The following is a 19,977-nucleotide window of genomic DNA, read 5'->3' as shown; positions in this document are numbered from 1 at the left end:
ACAATGCAAACAGATCGGGTGGTTTTTTATAGCCACTTTTATTTTAAATTCCCACTAGAAAAAGCTGATTGAGTCAGCTCTGTTGTCAACTACGTAAGAAGCAAAAAACCCACTCTGGAGTTTTTCATGATCCTCCTCAGAGACAACCACTCTTGGAGATCTTTCTCCTTCTCTCACTGGCTTTATCCTAATCTAGGAGTTCAGCTACATTCCTTGACCGTGAGATATTGACTCCATTGTAAAAGCTTCCTTTATGCCTTAGGAACTGCATATTAAGAAAGCAGAATTTTGGGGAATGGCACAACAGTATCTCTCAAATCAAAAGGAGTTTTCCCCTAAAGGTGATGCCCTATGGGTCTGTGAAAGTAAGCGTCTAGTTTTATTTTGCTTTTTGTTGCAGTTATTCGATATGTTTCCACTGACTGAGGAAAACAAGGGTGTGGCCTGGCTTTTGCTCAGTTCTGGTACCTGTCCAAGATGTATCTTCAGATTCTGTGGTGTGGATTTTCATGCACCGTACAAGCTTCCATCCAAGGTATTTTGTGATCATTTTAAGTTTAAAAGATTCTCTGATGATGAGGGCAATGGATGTACAAATGTGCTTCACACAATTGATGTATGTATGGATTGTGATGAGTTGTATGAGCCCCTAATAAAAGGATTTTTTTTAATTTTAATGTTCTTAATTTTATTATTATTTTTTCACATTTTATTTATTTATTTTTTAACATTTTATTGGGGCTGATACAATTCTTTTCACAGTTCATACATATACATACATCAATTGTATAAAGCACATCTGTACAGTCTTTGCCCTAATCATTTTTTTTTCTCTTTTCTTCTTTTACATTTTATTAGGGACTCAAACAACTCTTACCACAATCCATACATATACATACATCAATTGTATAAAGCACATCCATACATTCCCTGCCCCAATCATTCTCAAGGGATTTGCTCTCCACTTAAGCCCCTTGCATCAGGTCCTCTTTTTTTTTTTCCCCCCCTCCCTCCCCTTTCCCCCCTCCCTCATATGCCCTTGGTAATTTATACCTCGTTATTTTGTCATATCTTGTCCTACCCGGGGTCTCCCTTCCCCCCTTCTCTGCTGTCCCTCTCCCAGGGAAGAGGTCACATGTGGATCCTTGTAATCAGTTCCCCCTTTCCAACCCACTCACCCTCCACTCTCCCAGCATCGTCCCTCACACCCTTGGTCCTGAAGGTATCATCCACCCTGGATTCCCTGTACCTCCAACCCTCATATGTACCAGTGTACAGCCTCTGTCCTATCCAGCCCTGTAAGGTAGAATTCGGATCATGGTAGTTGGGGGGAGGAAGCATCCAGGATCTGGGGGAAAGCTGTGTTCTTCATCGATACTACCTCACACCCTAATTAACCCATCTCCTCTCCTAAGCCCCTCTATGAGGGGATCTCCATTGGCTGACACTTGGGCCTTGGGTCTCCACTCTGCACTTCCCCCTTAAAAGGATTTAAAAAAATTAAAAATAAAACCCAAACAAAAAGATTCTCTGTATTTTTATAGGACTGCCTGGACATTTGAGGGTACTTATCTGTAAGAAGCCTTGTGATGGCTAAAGTGCTTGACTGCTAGCCCGAGGGTCAGTGGGTGGAACCCACTAGCCAGCCCATGGGGCAGTCTACTTCCATCAAGATTTATAGCTTCGGCAGCATGGGGGCCGTTTCTGCCCTGTCCCATAGGGTTCCTATGAGCCAGAATTGACTAGATGGCAATGGACATCTATCCATCACTCTCCATTAAAAAAACAAAAAAACTGGGAAGGCCCTAAGGTAGATGTGGTGGTGATTGTAAAACTCCCCTTGATAAAATTGAATGGGTGAAGACTCAATTGTGTGATATGTAAATTATATGCCAACAAGACTGTTAGAAAACAATGACAAAACCAACAGAAACAAAGTTTATTATACTTTATAATATATAATTTAAATATAAAGTAATATAAATATAATGTAATCACTGAAGTGGTAATTATGGAATTGTCGCTATCTTAGAAAAACCTGTCTCAGGAATCCAAATCTCTTATGAAATGACTCCCTCTTACGTTTAGTGGAGTGGACTCTGAAACAATTCCATTGTGCATTTTATGTTCATAGGGACCAGAGGTTCCCAAATGTATTTGGCCTACCACCTCTTTTACAGACAAAGATTACTCGGGGGCCCTCCTGGCAAAGAAAAGCTTGGGTACACCAGCCCGTAATCCAAGATACAGTGTAGGTATCTGCTTTTGCACCTCTCCACATTGGGAAACGCTAATATAGACCTTTCCTAAAGGATATCCAGTTAGGCTATCACAAATTAATGCAATAAGGGCCATGCTAGATCGCATTAAAATGTAATAAGAGTGTGCAGTGATCACGAGATCTTCTTTTACAGGGAGTAAAAAAACCAAACTCACTGCCATTGAATTGTTTCCTCCTCATAGCAACCCTGTAGGACAGGATGGTACAGCCCCTGTGGGTTTCTGAGACTGTTTTCGGAGATAGAAAGCCTTGTCTTTCTTCCACTGATGGTTTTGAACTGCTGACTTCTGGATTAGTCGTCCAACTCATAACCACTATGCCATGAGCGGTGCTGTTACTTACAGGAAAGCATATTTTTAAACCTTATGTAAAGTACCACTGATTAGGGAGTGGGTTACTTCCCCCCCCTTTTTTCTTTTTCTGTCCTCTTTATAAACATTTGTATTTACCACTTGTGTTGGAATAAAATCCCCTAGAAGTAAACACTTATCCTCATCACCGTTGTCATTGCTGTACAACACATTACAACAGAAATACAAGCGGTCCCCGGCTTACAGCAAGATCCACTCCTAACTTATGTGTTTTAAGAATCTGTTAATAAGTCGAACCTAAGCGCCTTCTTACTTAGCTTTCTTTTAGTGCTAGCAGACTCCAGTCTATTTCGCTAGTGAAACACATGCACGTGCAGTTAGTGAAGGAGCCTGAGGTTCTGTGAACACAGAGGCAAATTTTTAGTTTAATTTCATTTTGATTTGGTACAGGGGTTGATTCAAGCATTTCAAAGCGAGGACAAGTTAAAAAACAACACAAAAAGTGAGGCCAAACTTACATAACATTGAAGGGCAAGTGTGCATGGTCTGCAAGCCTGACGTTTCTAACCCAGGGGCTTCCTGTACTCAGATTTCCTCATCATTAAACTAAAATTACCGAGGCGTTAGCAGTAGCTGTTCTTTTCCTGGTCCAGTTAGTTGTTGCTGTTTTTCCAGCACGTAACACCCACGGTTGGGCTAGCGCTGTTCCATGCCAGGCTCTCAGGCAATCCTCCCAGTGACCTCTCGTTCTCTAGTTTCAGATGGAAACACTGAGGCGCAGGGGGTCAGGCACCTCGCCTTAGTCACACACCAGTTATGTAAGCGCACTACAATTGGTCTGAGTGCACAGCCCGGAATTTGGAGCTGGAAGACATGGGTTTGAATCCCAGTCCTACTAGTTCCCCACTTCAGTTTTCTCCTCTTTAAAGTGGGATGATGGTCACATCAGCTTGTGGGATTTTAAAGGACAAGACCTAATAACGTATGTGAGAGCACTTGGGAATCTGGAATGTATGGTACATCTTCCATGATGAATAATTAAGTGTATATGCACTTATACACAACATAACTATAAATCACAAAGCTGGTTTTGTGTAACTCATCTTACACATTTTCCCGGATACATTATAATTTATAAGTCTATACATATAAGATTTAAAGTATACATTATATAAAGAGACTGAATGTTACCAACTTTTGGTTGTATCATTCGATATAAATATTAAAATATTGAAGATAATTTTTTAGTAAATGTTCTTAAATTTTAATCTGTTCTAGTCATCTATGTTATACATATTCATATGCACATATGTACATATACCTGAATGTACATGTATATATGAGTATTTTTATGTGAAAGATAAAATGGGCACTATAGTCTTAATAAAATGAAATAAATTTGTGTGAACAATTTCCCCACCTTTTAGACTAAGTACATTAAAATCTGAGTGAACTTCAGAACGATATTCATTCAACAACTAAATAACAAACCTGTCTGGTCTAGACACGAAGGCGGTGCTGGCAAAGTCCTCTGAGTTTTTGGATAAGTGTAATGTCCGAACCGAAGGACAGTGTCCAAGAAAGGCCAGTTTTTACCATACAAGGAGTGACGGAATTAGGCAAACCAGAAGTTAGTACAAGGCTCCTTTCGACTAATATGTATAAATTATTTGTAATTATGGTGCGACGTCTTGACATTGCCAGAACCTATTTGTCTCTGTTTAGGAAGCCATCTGTTTGAAATCATCTTTACTTAATTGACTTTCAAATCTGTTTAATTCTTCAGATTTCATAGTAATTAAATATACTCATGTGGTTTCAGGAATTGGGAGATTATCAAATTACCTAAAACAATGGGAATTCAGTTTTGATTTTTATATATTAAAAATGAGAATTGAAGTGTTTGCTGAGATAGTTACTGCACAATAGAACTATAAACCATATGAATACATTTGCCAATGGGACTTTTCTGTCTCAGACTTAGAACTTTATCTTAACTGATAGGTGAAACCTTAAAAAAAAAAAAGCGCAACTATTTTATAGGAGTTAGGCAGTTGTCTTTCAGATTCCACATAAAGCCAATGGGAGCCTAGTGGTAAAAGGCAGTGATTTGACCCCACTAGCTGCTTCGAGGAGGGAAGGTGTGGCAGTTTGATTCCACAAAGATGATCCCGCTCTCGGCCAGTGAGTCGATTCTGACTCATAGGGACCCTACAGGCTGGGGAAGAACTGTCTCTGTGGGCTTCCTAGATTAACCGTTTACCGGAGAGGAAGCCCTGTCTTTCTCCCTATAAAGATTATAGTCTTGGCCATTTTATGAAATAGTTCTGTGCTGCCCGATAGGGCCATTCTGTGGTGGAATCAGCTCAATGGCATTCGGGCTGGTATACAGTCAACACTGGCTGATAAATAAATTACCGTATATACTCATGTATAAACTGAGCTTTTCAGCACATTTTTAATGCAGTTTTTGTGGTAAAATAGGCGCCTTGGCAGATATCCGGGTCGGCTTATACTCGAGCGTATATGGAAAGCGCTTTTTGAAGGGAGAATGACTCACAGAAACCCCTACCTGCAGAAACATCCTGTTCAGTGATTTCTTGTGCAGATAGCAAGGACCCAAGCCTACAGATGACCCCAGTTTCCCACAGTCCAAATCACACATCCCCCCTCCAACCGGACCCCCTTGACTAGTCCCTACAACACCTGGCTGGTCTGTACAGAGAAGGCCTTTGACGCAGGTCAGAGCCCCTCTCAGGTTTCCTCCAGTCAGCCTGTCTTATGCTGTTGAGTCCCTCTGTCTGTCTTTCCTACTACACATATTCTAGCACTTCTGATTAAAAAAAATACTTTTATTGGGGCCTCTTATATCTCATCACAATCCATACATTCATCCATGTGTCAAGCATATTTGCACATATCCCGCCATCATCATTTCAAAGTATTCTCTTCCCACTTGAGCCCCTGACATCAGCTCCCCATTTCTTCCCCCTCCCTCCCCTGCCCTCCTCCCTCACGAACCCTTGATAAGTTACAGATTATTATTTTCATATCTTACATATCCTCCATCGCTCCTTACCCACTCTTCCGTTATTTGTTCCCCTGGGAGTTGATCAGCACTTCTGAATTTATGTAGCTAAAAATGAGAAAACTTTGTGATATGTCATAAATTTCCACGCTTCTTTTTCCCTAGAGACCGCTAAGGGCATTGCCAAAGGGCCACTGCTATTTCTTTTATTTATCTTCTAGGAGTTACTCAGTGAACTACAGAAGTTCCTAGAAAGTGAAAAGGATACAGTGATTTTGGAAGCTCCAAATCCACCTCTCAAGAAAATTCGACTTCAAGAGTCGGATGATGAGACTGCAGATCTGAGTCAGAATGGGGAGGGAAGGCTCTCTGCAGTTGGAAGTGTTGCTCCCAGGTCCTCCTGCTTAAACGTGTGCAATATATGCCTGGGGATTCTTCAGGAGTTCTGTGAAAAAGACTTCATTAAAAAGGTAAGTAATCCTTTATAGAGAGTGTTTGTTTTAAGGCCTAGAGTTCCTATACAGAAAGGAATAATGCCATTCATTCAATTTTGTTTCATACTAATGGGTCATTAAAACAAAAAAGGTAAAAGCCCACTATTTGCAAACCACCTTTTTGTCAACATGATGGCTGGAACGTACTGATGTACGTGCCCACGGATTTAGTGATGGACACTGTTCAAGAAGTGAGCAGCTTGTCCATTTGCTGTTTAGCACAGCTAAAGGGTTAGAGGAGCCCTCATGGTGTAGTGGGCTGCTACCTGCCAGGTCAGCAGTTTGAAACCAACAGTCGCTCCCCAGGAGAAAGAAGAAGCTTCTGTTGCCATAAAGAGCTGCAGTCTCGGAAACCCACAGGGGCAGTTCTACCCTGTCCTGTAGACTCATCATCAGCTGCAGTGAGTTTGGAGTTTTTTGGAGGAGTTAGTGAAAATGTCTTAGCCATACCTATTAGCATCTAGAAAAGACAAGTGATCTAGCTTTGTTGAAGGTTTAGCAGGGTTAACTAGAGAAACAACCTAGAGATACTCGTGTACAAGAGAGCTTTATATCAAAGAGTAATTATATATTAAGAAAACATCCCAGCCCAGTCCAGATCGAGTCCATAAGTCCGATATTAGTCCAATGTCCATACATTCTTTAGACTCACGCAGCACATACGATGATGCCGAATGTAGGAAGTTCCCAGAATCCTTTTCATGAGAAGGCCACGCCCCCAAGGAGGCATCTCAGGCCGTGACCTGATTGACAGGCTAGACTCCACCCTTACACCTGTTTATCAAGTTGACATGAAATTCCATGACTACCACGGAAGTTGAATGAATGAATGTGGAATTGCTGTGGTTCCCAGCTGTCCAGAATGCCAGATTTGGCTTTACTTTATATAGAAAACACTTAGAAATTATCAGATGACCTAAGAGAAAGCTATTTTTTTTTTAAAGAAAGCTATTTGACACCCTGCAGATTGCTCTGCAGGTGATGTCAGTCCTGGGGGTTTGGGTACCTTGTGACATCAGTCTTCATGGTCATTACAGGATGCCTGAGAGTCCCATACTTAAATATGAAAATCTGTATTGCTTATTGTGTCATTTGAAAAAAAAAACATGCATCTTAGGGAGAGGAAAGCCTTCAGGAACTCCTGGTAATTTCCACAATTGACATATTTCAGGTGTGCCAGAAGGTTGAGGCCTCTGGGTTTGAATTTACCAACTTGGTACTGTCGGTCTCCTTCCCACCACAGCTATCTGTAAGAGAGGTAAGGTCATCTGCATGCATGAAACTCCGAGAGATGCCCACTAGGCATTTTCCAGCCACTGTGGACGTAGAAGTGCCGCATGCCCTGTCGTTGCGCTTATGTTCTACTTACGGACTGAATGATGGAAAGAAATAGCTGTTGGGGAGATGGTGTGGAGTGAAGAAGTGGACAGAGGAGTCAGTGGTTCACGTGAGCTTGTTCTTTGTGGGATGGTGTCTTTTCAAGGTCCTCGGGCAGCGGCTGATTTTGGCTGAGCATGCACTGAGCGCCGGGCATGCAGAGCAGCAGAGGAGACGTGCCCAGGGCTGCAGAGACCATGTGCAGCAGAGAGGGGCACTGTGCGAGGCCCCTAGCACAGGGCCGCCGTTTCCCTGACGACAAACCTGCTTACTCTCTGCAGTGAAATAAGGAAAGCTGGTACTTCTTGTCATCGATAAAAGGAAAGAGAAGTAGCCTCATATGTATTTCCACTTGGGGCTTTTGCGATTCTGCTACATCATTTCTCCTGGGTTTAAATGGAAGACGAATGCTCCTTCCGTAGCATTCTTACGTATCAAAGCCGGGGTGAAAACACAGAACTGGCTCTGTTTTTACTGCTAAGGGAAGTCCAGTGTGAATGACGTGTATCCCCAAATGACAACACTGGGTCCTAAGTTTATCCATTTATTCTGATAGGATGTCTTCCACCCAAGGCTCCCAAAGCATCACGGGAGCACAGTGCCCGACCCCTCACTTGCCCCGGTGTGCGTGTCTGTTATCCGACGAAGGCTTGTTGAAGATGAGTGGAGTGACTGCGTAGTGACAGTACTGATTTGTGTTGATGACGTGATAACTGAGCAGTAGAAGCAGGAGGGGAGGGCAGGGAGACACTGAGCTTCACACACCCTCAGAGTCATCTGCTAGTCAGTCACCATGTAGTTCCCAGCGTTGGCAGCTTCAGGTTTCCTTTGAGGAAGAAAAGCACACACCCCCTAAAGCTAAGCGGCTCACCAAAGGCCCAAATGTTTGAGCGACAAAATTAGGAATTATGAAGTATCAAAGGAGGCTCAAAATGGTCCTGAGAACATTGATTGAAAAGATAATGGGATCTTCTCTCTCTCTTTTTTTTAAAATAAAATTTTATTGTGTTTTCAGTGAAAGATTACACAGCAGGTTAAGTTTTCACTTAACCATTTCTATAAAACTTGTTCAGTGATATTGGCTATATCTTTTCTCAATCCAAAAGAAAGCATAGAGTAATAAAAAATAATGAGATCTTTTCCATGAACTTTTTAAAGCCCTGCATTTTCTAGACATCCATAGATCCTACTTAGCACCAAACCATTCCTCTCAAAGTTCATAGTTTTAAACTAAAATATATATTGTCCATTTGTATCACTTGTGTGATGATTTTAACAATATTAATTTAAAAATGTTTTTTATTGGGGGCTCATACACCTCATCATAATCCATATACACATCAACTGTATAAAGCACATTTGTACATTCTTTGTCCTCATCATTCTCAAAACATTTGCCTTCCACTTAAACCCCTGGCATCAGCCCCTCATTTTTATCTCCTCCCTATCCACTCCCCCCTCCTTCATGAACCCTTTATAATTTATATATTATATTTTGTCATATCTTACACTGTCTGACGTCTCTCTTCACCCACTTTTCTGTTGTCCGTCCCCAAGGGAGAAGATTATATGTAGATCTTTGTAATTGGTTCCCCCTCTCTACCCCATCCTCTCTCTACCCTCCCAATATCGCCACTCTCACCACTGGTCCTGAAGGGATCATCCATCCTGGATTCCCTGTGTTTCCACTTCCTATCTGTACCAGTGTACATACTTTGGTCTAGCCAGACTTGCAAGGTAGAATTGGGATCATGATGGGGGGAGGAAGCATTTAGTAACTAGAGGAAAGTTGTATGTTTCATCGTTGCTACACTGCACTCTAACTGTCTCTTCTCCTCCCCGCAACCCTTCTGTAAGGGGATGTCTAGTTGCCTACAGATGGGTTTTGGGTCCCCACTCCACACTCCCCCTCATTCACAATGATAAGATTTTTTGTTCTTTGATGCCTGATACCTGATCCCTTCAACCCTTTATGATCACACAGGCTGGTGTGCTTCTTCCATGTGGGCTTTGTTGCTTCTGAGCTAGATGGCCGCTTGATTACCTTCAAGTCTTTAAGACCCTAGATGCTGTATGTTTTGTTAGCTGGGCACCATCAGCTGTCTTCACCACATTTGCTTATGCACCCATTTGTCTTCAGTGATTGTATCAGTGAGGTGAGCACACAATGATATGATTTTTTGTTTTTTGATGCCTGATAACTGATCCCTACTGCACCTTGTAATCACACAGGTTGGTGTGCTTCTATGTGGGCTTTGTTGCTTCTCAGCTAGGTGGTTGCTTGTTTACCTTCAAGCCTTTAAGACCCCAGATGCTATATCTTTTGATATCTGGGCACCATCAGGTTTCTTCACCACATTTGCTTATGCACCCGCTGTGTCTTCAGCAATTGTGTGGAAGGTGAGCATCATGGGATGCCAGTTTAATAGAACAAAGTGTTCTTGCATTGAGGGAGTACTTGTGTGGAGGCCCAATGTCTATCTGCTACCTTAATATTAAATCTATAAATATATGCACATAAATCTATTTCCCCATCCTTATATATAAATATATTTACATATGTACATGCCTTTATTTAGTCCTCTATAAATGCCCTTTGCCTCCTAGCTCTTTCCTCTATTTCCTTTGACTTTCCTCTTGTCTCACTATCATGCTCAGCCTTCTTTGGGTTTCAGTAATTCCTCTCAGTTACATTACCCTTGATCAATATTAATTTTTTAGTTATTGGCTACTTGGGAAGTATTCCTGTTCCATATTAGAAATTAAAGAGACTATTTAAAAGCAGAACTATTAAAAAATAAAACAATAAAAACGGAACTATTCTGCTTGAACTATCTACTTTTTGTAACTGATTGTTTTAACAGAAATGTTAAATAATTGTGCAACCATTTAGGAGAAATGTGTGACTATTCCAATTATTGGAGAATTAATGGAAATCTACAGTTTAGCATGTTATAAAAAACTCATTGTTTGCTTTTGTATTAATCAATGAGAGTTTTACCCATTCATTTCCTAAGAATAATAATTACTCAAGAAACATTGTCTTTATAGGACCATGTGAGTCAGACCTACTGAGTGGCTCAGAAGGACTAGCACACTATTTTTCACAGGCCAGATTTCTCCAGAAACTATGGTGGTTTTCTCTTATCACTATGTCAGATTACTTCTTGGTGCCCTAAGCCAGGCCATGGTAGGAGGTGCTCAGCCACACCGCCATTGCCAAATGTCCTGGTGAGACTCTCTTCCCCAAGGTGTGGAGATGGGGCCAGTCCTCACCTTCGCACTCCGCCGTCCTTGCCTCCAGCTACCTGCTGGCACACTCTCTGGCTCTAGCCCCCCAGAGCTCACCATCTTCCAGACGATCTTCCCAGGCAGCAGCCCTCAGCGCTCCCCACCCAGAGCCTGCGCATCAGAAGACCTTACAGACTGTCAGACAGGCAGGCACTGGCTGCTGTGGGCTTGTTAATTTGCCAAAAGGACTTGGAGAATGAAAGTCATGTTTCCAGCACCAGATTTATTACAACTAAAAAGGACACACATGAAACACATAAGGTGAGCTCTTAAAGAGATCTCAGGATGGAGCGCCCACGTTCCAGAGGGAGGTGCTACCCCTCTCCCATGCGTGGTCACCCTCGGGAAGTTCCATCAGAGCCTTATGCTCAGGACTCTTACCTACCAAGCGGGGCCTGGTTAGCTTCAGGCCCTTGGTGGTTTCTTTGGGTCTGGCCAGTCCCATTCATTAATCTCAGCTGCTGATACGACTCTACAGACCCTGGAACAGAGGACAAACTGCTTCTGTGTTCTGCTCACCTTCCAGGGTCGTTCATGAGTCAGCATCGACCCGCTGGGAGTGCATCCTTTGGGGCTTTTTGGCAGCTGGTAGTCTAGATTGGGAACAAATGGCTTTTCAAACAAGTTAGTTTCTTTGTTACATGTCCCAGTTAAAAAAAAATGCTTATCTTTAAATTTATGTATTTTAAATTTTTTAACCGAACTTTAACATATTCTTGCATTTTAAATATAAATTCTGTGATTTTTACATTTCCACTTATATTATGGCTTTCAACTTCTATCTTTTTTTAACATTTTATTTTCAACTTCTATCTTAAGATACTTTTGACGTAGCTGAATTTGGCTGTGTTTAGAACAAACCTCAGTATACATGGGAGCATTGATATTAATTATTTCATAATTCAGAGTGAAATATAGAATTGAGTCAATTGGAATGATTTACAATGATCAATAAAGTAAGGCTCTGAAAAAGAAATAATCCTTTCCTGGCTAAGATTTCCCCCCTTCTAAGAAGAGAATTATAATCACAGATGATATTGATTTGAAAGTAAGTTGCATTTTATCAATATGATGGTATTTGTTACATTCCTAGTTACAAAGGAACTGTGTTAAAAAGAATCACCTCAAGTAAAGGGCTTTAAAAATCTGGCGATAAAATCTGTCTTAATCCAGCCGTCCTGCTAATCCCTTCCTAGGTATAGCCATAGCTTTTATTGATTTATTATATTCATTTCCTAGGGCTGCTGAAACGAAGCTGTCAGACAAATCGAGTGATTTATAAGGACAGCGATTCATTTCCCACAGCCCCGAGGCTAGAAGTCAGACAGTAGGGTCTGGGCCCTCTGGAGGTCGACGCCCCCCTGCCCCAGAGCTCCTTAGGGTTCCTTGCCTTGTAAGTCCAGCTCTGCAGGCCTCTGCCTCTGCCTTCTTCACACGACTGCCTTCCCGCTGCCTGCCTGCGCGTCTGCCCCACCCCGCGCCCCTTGTGCTGCTTCTTGTGTAAGGAAACCAGTGTGGCCTCCTGCTGCTAAGTTCACCGCTCACTGCTGCAGAGACCCTGTTTCCACACAAGCTCAGTCACAGGCACCAGGAGTTAGGACTTCAGCACATCTTTCTGGTGGATACAAGTTAAGCACCAATTTAAAGCCATATGAAGGAAATGGAGCACCAGTGATTTGGTGGATCAGTTCTCCCCTTTCTTGCCAGAGACCTGGGCGGACATTCCTTGTGCGTAGTTCTCACCTGCCTGTCCGTGGAGGCTTGTCTGTGCCAGGACGCAGGAAGTGTCATCTCTGCTCCAGACTAAGGCTAGGAAGAAAGCCTGTATACTGCTGACCGTCAACCAGTGAACGCCCTGAGGACCCAACAGTTTGGTCTGCAAACCATGATGAGGATGCATAGGTCTGGGCAGCATTCCCACATGCTGTGGGTGGGACCATCGTGAGTCAGGGGTTGACTTGAGGGCCGCTAACACTAGACAGTGTGATCCTCATCCCTTTGTACCTCGTTTGGGAGACTATGGAGGGAGGGATGGGGTATGTGTTAGTCTGGGTTGTTAGAAAGCACTTTATAGCAAGAAGTAATCTTTATCAAGAAGGCGTCCTAGCCCAGTCCAACTCAAGTTCATGGGTCCGATGCCAGTGGGGCCCTCTTCAGACTCACATAGCCAAAGCTGATGATCAGAAAGGTGAGGTGGCGAGCAGGAAGATCCTAGTCTGGTGGGTGCAGGGTCTCATGGATCCAAGTTTGGTGGGAACGTGGCAGTGTGCTGACAGCTTGGGACAGGTTCGGTCCCAGGGCCAGCAGCCCCCCTGGGGCTGCCCCAGGAGACAGATACAGGATCCCAGCAAGAAGGAAGGTGAAGACCCAGAGAGAGAAGTCCCCAGTGTCTCTTATAGAAAAAGCCACACCCCCAAGGAAGCATCCTCAGGCTGTGAGCTGATTGACAGGTTGGGCACCTCCCTTAACACTTTCACACCGGTTCAAGTTGACATAAAATCTAACTGCCGCAGGATGTCTCCTGAGTGTGTTTTCTTAGAAACTAGCTGATGTGCTCCAGACAGCTTGAAACTGCAGGCTGCTACAAAGAAGGACCAGTATGCAGATGAAATGATGAGATCCTGTTAGCAAGTGAGACTGCAAACAATAAAAGGAGGCAGCATCCAGGGCTTCACCAAAGACGGTACTATGGTAATGAAATAGATGCAAGACATGGAAGCTCCAAAATTTATATAGCAGTATAAAAAGTCTGAATGATGCAAAGACTTGAGATCAGAAAACCAAACCCACTTTCGTAGTGTGGATTCTGACCCACAGTTTCCCCCCGTAGGGTTGCCAGGGTTCTGTTCTGTAAATCTTTGCTTTCGCAGACAGCCTTGTCTTTCTCCCGAGGAGTGGCTGGTGCCTGTGAATCTCTGACCCCGTGGTTAGCGGTCCAAGGCGTGGAGACAATAAGGAGAGCACTCACTGTCTCCTGTCTAGCACAGTCCCTATCTGGGATGCGGCTTGTCATTCAGATAACATTGGAAGGAAAAGCGATACATCTCTTTGCAAGACTCAGACTCCTTGAAAGGGAGATAAAGTAGTGCGATCTATCATGAAGTGATACACCTGTGTCGAAAACTTGGGATTGTGAGACTGGAAGGATGCTTCTGAAGAACAGGAGGAGAGAGCATCTTAGCTGGACAGAGGAGGAGCCTGCTCCATCCCGAGGGGAAGGGTGATACGTTGCAGACACACGATCCTCCCAGTCTAATGGGGGCTCCCAGTGTTTAGAGAACCTGGTGCAAATCATAGTTGGCAGGAAGCACATTGGAATAGTTTCTTCTCCTAGAGCGGTGGTCCTCACACTTCCACAGTAGGTCAAGGTAGGACCCATGGGTAGGCAGTTCTAACATCGGTGATGCTGCTGCGGGGACAAGGATCACACTATGAGAGCCATTGGATGCAAACTTAGGTGTGATTGGAGAACTACTCCAGGCCTCAGTGAGAACTGGTCGAACTGGCTTTTCTGATAGGCACATGGGAAGGAGCACAAGTAGAGTGGATCCCACCAGGAAGGCATGCGCGCACGGTATTCCAGTCGGCAGGAAGGGAGCGTAACAGAGTTCAGAGCAAGGGCAGTCAGATTTTAACCCAAACCAAATGATCTCAACCAATGAAAGTTAGCTTACAGGGGAAAAATAAACATGTATACCCCAATGAAGAAGAAATGGAATTCTCTGCCCCACCCCTCACTTCCTCCTGCCTGCGTCCTTTCTCTCTGACCCCTCTGCTCCACCTTATTTACTTATATCCTATATTAAACTATTTTGCCAAATTTCAGAAGTAGTGAGACTAGTTTAGTGAACCCGTATGTACCCATTACTCGCCTCTAACAACTGCCAACTTTTGGACCCATCTGCAACCGGCTTCAAGAGAAACTGGGGAAAGGTGACGTCTCATTCGCACAGATGCAAGGCGGCAGCTGAAGTGGAAAGATGACAGAGGGAGACGGGGCACTGAACATTTTATTCGGAGCAAGACCAAGATGAAAAGTAGGGGCAGATCCGCTCTCCGGAGCCAAGGTGATGTCACTGACGAATGATGTAAAGAAAGCGGAATGCTGGAAAACCTATTCTGCGCCTGCCCCTGCTGTCAAGGAAAATGATCTTCAAGCTGCAAAGGGCTGCGTGCAAGTCCCGCGTGGTGACGCCTCTCTAAATTGGTGCAAGTCTTCAGACCTGGATGAGTTACGTCCGAGGGCAGATTCAGAAAGAACTTGCCACCGTCCGTGATCTTTGATTGCTTTGGAAAGATTTGCCAAATGACTGGAGACCAGCAAGGGCAGTTCCAATTTTCCAAAGGCGAAGGAAGTTGGTCTGTTAACTACCAACGGGTGAGCTTGCCCTTTCAACTCCGGCAAGGTCAGGAGCCAATGGAGTGGGGGTGTGGGCCCCAAGGCTGGGGAAGGGCTGGTCGTCAGCACCCTGAGCAGGTTTACGCAGAAGCAATCACATCCACATCCTGTCTTCCTCGTGCGGCTGGCAGCGCACGGTGTGCAGTATGTGCAGTACCACCAGCATGACTAGAATGGCCTGTCGTTGGGCCAGGAAACACGCGCAGGGGATGAGGGCCGTTGGGTGGATTTGTGACCGAGTGGCCATTCCCACAAGGAGCTACTTCATGGCTGGTATCCACCGCTGGGTGTTTCTCTCTGCGGCAGAGCAGTAGCTGGCTGGGGACGGGCACAGTCTTCTTTTACTCAGTGCGCGCGACCCTGGAGCTGTGTCCAGATGCCCCTGGGAGATTGTGTTCAAAACAGATGACTGGTCCTGGCTTCAGGTCACCTCAGTCAAAATCTCTGTATCTGGGAGACTGACTCACAGCCTTAAAGATCACTTGTGAGTAATGAGCTCCTTTAAAAAAGCAGCTTATTTACATGAGACCAGGTGGTTTAAAAAAAATTGACCCTAAAACAAAGAAGGTGGCAAGAGGGCAGGGAAGCTAGAGTACAGGAAGTGGTACAACCAGAACGAGTGACTGAAAAGGGTGACACATTATGAGAAATGGAACCAGTGTCTCTGAGAAATCTGTGTAGAAATAGTCAATTGGGAACCTAATTTGATATGTAAACTTTCACCTTAAAAAACACATACACACACACCAAAAACCACCGCCATCGAGTCAAATCTGACTCATAGTGACCCCGTAGGGCAGAGTAGACCTGCCCCTTTAGATTTATGAGGCTGTAAATCTTTCCGGGAACAGAAAGACTCATCTGTCTCCCTCAGGCTGGCTGGTGGGCTCAAACTGTTGACCTTGTGGTTAGCAGTCCAACTGGTGTGAAAACAGCCAACCAAAGATCTCTAGAGGCAGGGCCTGAGAGCCTGCATTTTAACGGAGAGCTCCTCAGGTGGCTCTCCTACCCACTGGAATGACTGAACTGCAGGAGGTTTCTCACGGGCTGAGAACTCTTTCCAGACCCTACCTTGCTCACACTTCCTATCGATGGTGGTACGAAGGGCATGTTTTATCACTGTGTGGATGGCCAGAAGGGCAGACAGGCTGAGTCTTAGCTTGGAGATCCAAAAAGGGATAGGAAATGGGAAAAACCTAGCAAAATTAAAGTTTATCGGGAGTAAACGTTAAGTTCTCGTTCTCTGGGTAAATAAACTCGCGGGGTCAAGGATGAGGCCAGAGTGGTTTAGGAGCTATGCATTTAAACCAGATGTAGTTAATCGCTGAATCCCAGGTGTGATGAGAATCTCTTTGACTCTTGGTCTGGTGTAGAATAATAAGAAATACAACTGATCAGAGAGATTATTGAATCAACTTCAAGATCCTGCCTAGTTTTAAGAAAAAATATGAGAGTTTCAGGGCAAGAATTATTTCATGTGGCCCTTTTGAGCACAGGATCTGCCACTCCCCTCCAAAGACCTTTTCCTGCCGGGTCTGCCTCAGAAGGTGGAGGGCGACTCTGTTTGCGTTATCTGACTCAGTTGTGAATAGTCTCACCCTGCTGGCTGTGCAGCAGTGCCGGGGAACCTTGTTTCTGCCAAGAGCCATTTGGATACTTCTTACAGGATTTCCAATGTACAAATTGGCGTGCTGCTTTGGGTCAGACATGTAATTAACTCCCCCTAACGTGATGGCTGGAACTGCCTCCCTCTGCGATGTTAACTGGTACTAATGAGTCCCCACACCTACTGTAAAATGAGCCATTTCAGAAGCGGGGAGGGGAAGGTCCCTGCCTGCAAGTGAGGTGAGCCAGGGTGGACCCTGCGTCTGGTTTGTCCTTCTCTGCCAGACTCCCTGACTTGATTGCCCCCGTTTCTGCAGCCTTGGCCATGAAGAGGATGGCTGAATTTCAGAGTTACCAGCAGATGAAACCACTAGAGTAAGCTTGCATTTACGTTGAGCGCTTTTCAAAGTTAACTAGTCTAGGTTAGCTTAGGGGTCAGGGCGTGGGCCATGAACTGCAAGGCCAGCAGCTGGACTCTACCTTCTGAGACTGAATCCCCGAAACTTGAAGGGGTAGTTGTGCTCTGTCCCACAGGGTTGGGCTCCGCTAGGTGGCAGTGAATTTGGTCTGGGGTTTCTTACAAGTTTGCTTCTTACACGTTTGTCTGTACAAGTTGAGACCAGTAGGGGGCACTATTGTATTATCAGTTTGTCCCGTTAGCCGGTCCTCTTGGGCAGTGTGTGTGTATGAGTGTGTGTGTTTGTTTGTTTTGGGGGAGCCGGGGACAGTTCACTGTATTGACTCCACCTTGATGGCAGGAAACAGCCGCCTCTCAATATGCACCTTATCCCACTGAGGTTTCATTTGTCAAATCAAAGTGTTGTTCCCTTTGCATTTGTTATACTTTGTATTGCCTCCACGCCTTGATGCTGAGTTTTGGAAATTAGGGACAATGTTAGAAAAGTAGGTAAAAATAACAGCAGTATCATTTCTGTGGCTGCATCTTATGTTTTAGAAATTCTTCAAGTCTAACACGCGTCTTGGAAAGGTTTTTACTGAAATCTGTGGATTTCTCACCATTTTGTGATCATTCAGAATCTGAAGAGAGCACTGGATCCCCCCCTTGTTCTTAAAATGCCCAGCAACAAGGTTTTGCATGTGACTTGCTGACAGCCTTCAGCCCCAGGCCGCTCATCCTGAATGGATACCGCAGTATTTTCTTCTTCTTTTTTTTTTTTTGCAGTGAAAATTAGCTTTTATTAACTGTTAGAAACTTTGCTGCTCCAAATTTGAAAATAACTGCTTTGAATAGCTGGGGGGTGGGAGTATTTTCTTCTTAATTGACTGCACCAGTATGTACCTCCATTATTGATTGATTGGAGGCAGCTGCCTAACCAAAAGGCCAGCAGTTTGAATGCACACAGCAGCTCTTTGGGAGAAAGGCCGTGTTACCGCGTCAGGATGACAGCCTAGAAAACCCTATGTGACAGTTCTGCTCCGTCAGAGAGGGGCGAGATGAGTCGGGATTACTCAGTGGCACCCAACAAGATTGATGTGCTGATTTTTTTTCTTGATGACATATTTTCCAATAATACTTAGAACGGCACTTGAGGACATTTCTCTGAGGTCCACGATAGGGAGTAACACTATCCAGTTGGTACTGTGTAGATAGGCCTGTGCTTGCTGGCTCCAGCCATGAACCTCCTTGTCCCAGACACATGTTTTCTGCTTTTCTGAATATTTCCTGTGGCTTCTCGAGTTTTAATTTGTACGCATGTTTTTGTTGTTGTTACCTAAATCAAGAGCCCTAGGGGCTATGCGGTTCAGGCATTGGATTGCTAACTGCCAGGGTGGCAGTCCGTACCCAACCAGCTGCTCTGTGGAACAAAGCAGAGGCCGCCTGCTCCCAGGAAGGTTCCAGTCTTGGAAGCCTCACCCAGCTCTGCTGTGGGTCAGAAGCAGCTCCTTAGCGATGGGTCTCGCCTTAAGCCAGCTTTTGTTCTCTCTCGTCCACCATTTAAGGCTCACATACGCTCCACATGATCTGACTGTTGCAGAATTCATGAATCTGTTTCTGGTTAGGTTAGTTGGCTTAGAATTTGCTTTCATCCCTGTGTGACCGTGTCCAGGAAAAGCGTATTTTTACAAACCTGTGAAACATGCAAAAGTACCCGAAACACCATCTCTGCCCCTGAGGGCTCTTTCAGTAAACTCTCTGCGGGGCGTGGCACTGGGCTGACCACTTCACTCTGTGTAGATACTCGGCCTGCAGGTAGCCCAGCCTTTCACAGAACCCGAGCGACGAGAGGGTCCTGCGGCAAACCAGCCCACCGTCTCAGAAAAACCCACTCCGTGAGCACGGTGCTGGGGAGCGAGAATCCGCGCGCGCGGTTGGCCTCATGGCGTGGTCGACCTGGAGGAGACGGGGTGAGCATCCAGAGCAGGACTCTGGAGCTTTCATTTTGTTTCTTTGCTTCATGGCACTCGTAGAAAAACGGCAAGGTTGTGGTTGTGGTGTGTGGGCCGTTCTGACCATGGTGCCACCCCACTGGTGTACCCCTGTTCACATGGTGGGAGCCCCTCCACCCCTGTTGGGGGTCTCTGATTGAGAGCGAGTCCAGGCGTTCTCAACCTGTGTGTGTAAAACCCAAAGCCCCTTCCGTCTGTGAAAGTGTCGTGGACCCTCGCCGTCTGTGGATTGGAAAGGACACATGCTTGGGCGAATTTTTTTAGCCTGGCTGATTCTGACCACTTCACTGATCAGCCCCTTCAGCTTCATTTGAAGGGAGAAACCAAAGCTTGTAGAGGTTATGTGACTCGGCCGATGCGTCACGTTTACTGGAACTTGATGTGCCTCGGCTTCGTGTTCCCCTTTTTAAAGCCACACGGTCTCCCCATCGGCTCTACGCCTCCATGTTTGTTTTATTCATTAGCCGCCTTCCTTCTGAGTAGAGCCTTCTCACTCGCCGTCTCAAACTGCACCTGCGTGGACATGCCTCAGAGAAGGGGCTAACCAGGCAGAGCTGCCATGTGTCAGAGAAGTGGTGGAGCCAGACATGTGAGCAGGCTTAGGGCTCTGTTACTATCTTGCACCCCTGGGGCATGTGCTCCAGGCAGGACGAGGACAGGTGATCACAGAAGGTGACTGGGACATGAACTCAGCTGAAGTCCAGCTTCAATTCCTCGGTGGCCATGCCCATGAGAAGTCTGTTTGGACAAACGTGCTCATTTTTGGTAGGTGCTGTTGAGTC

The 19,977-nt window shown here is 44.9% G+C and overlaps 1 protein-coding gene across 3 annotated transcripts in view; it reads left to right on the top strand.

Annotated features, from left to right (window-relative positions):
- The window catches only part of PUS10 (pseudouridine synthase 10), a 97,589-nt gene that overhangs the window by 4,631 nt on the left and 72,981 nt on the right, over positions 1-19,977 (top strand). For all 3 annotated transcript variants that reach the window (XM_075535842.1, XM_075535841.1, XM_075535843.1), the window contains 3 exons: positions 401-535; positions 5,842-6,090; positions 7,286-7,372. In XM_075535842.1, the coding sequence (XP_075391957.1) occupies positions 410-535; positions 5,842-6,090; positions 7,286-7,372 (462 nt within the window). In that variant the 5' untranslated portion in view covers positions 401-409. The remainder of the gene's footprint in view (positions 1-400; positions 536-5,841; positions 6,091-7,285; positions 7,373-19,977) is intronic.

This window comes from Tenrec ecaudatus, chromosome 17 (assembly GCF_050624435.1).
Source record: "Tenrec ecaudatus isolate mTenEca1 chromosome 17, mTenEca1.hap1, whole genome shotgun sequence".
NCBI lineage: Eukaryota > Metazoa > Chordata > Mammalia > Afrosoricida > Tenrecidae > Tenrec > Tenrec ecaudatus.
The sequence above is the reverse complement of the archived record's forward strand: the minus strand, read 5'-3'. Positions and strand labels throughout refer to the sequence as shown.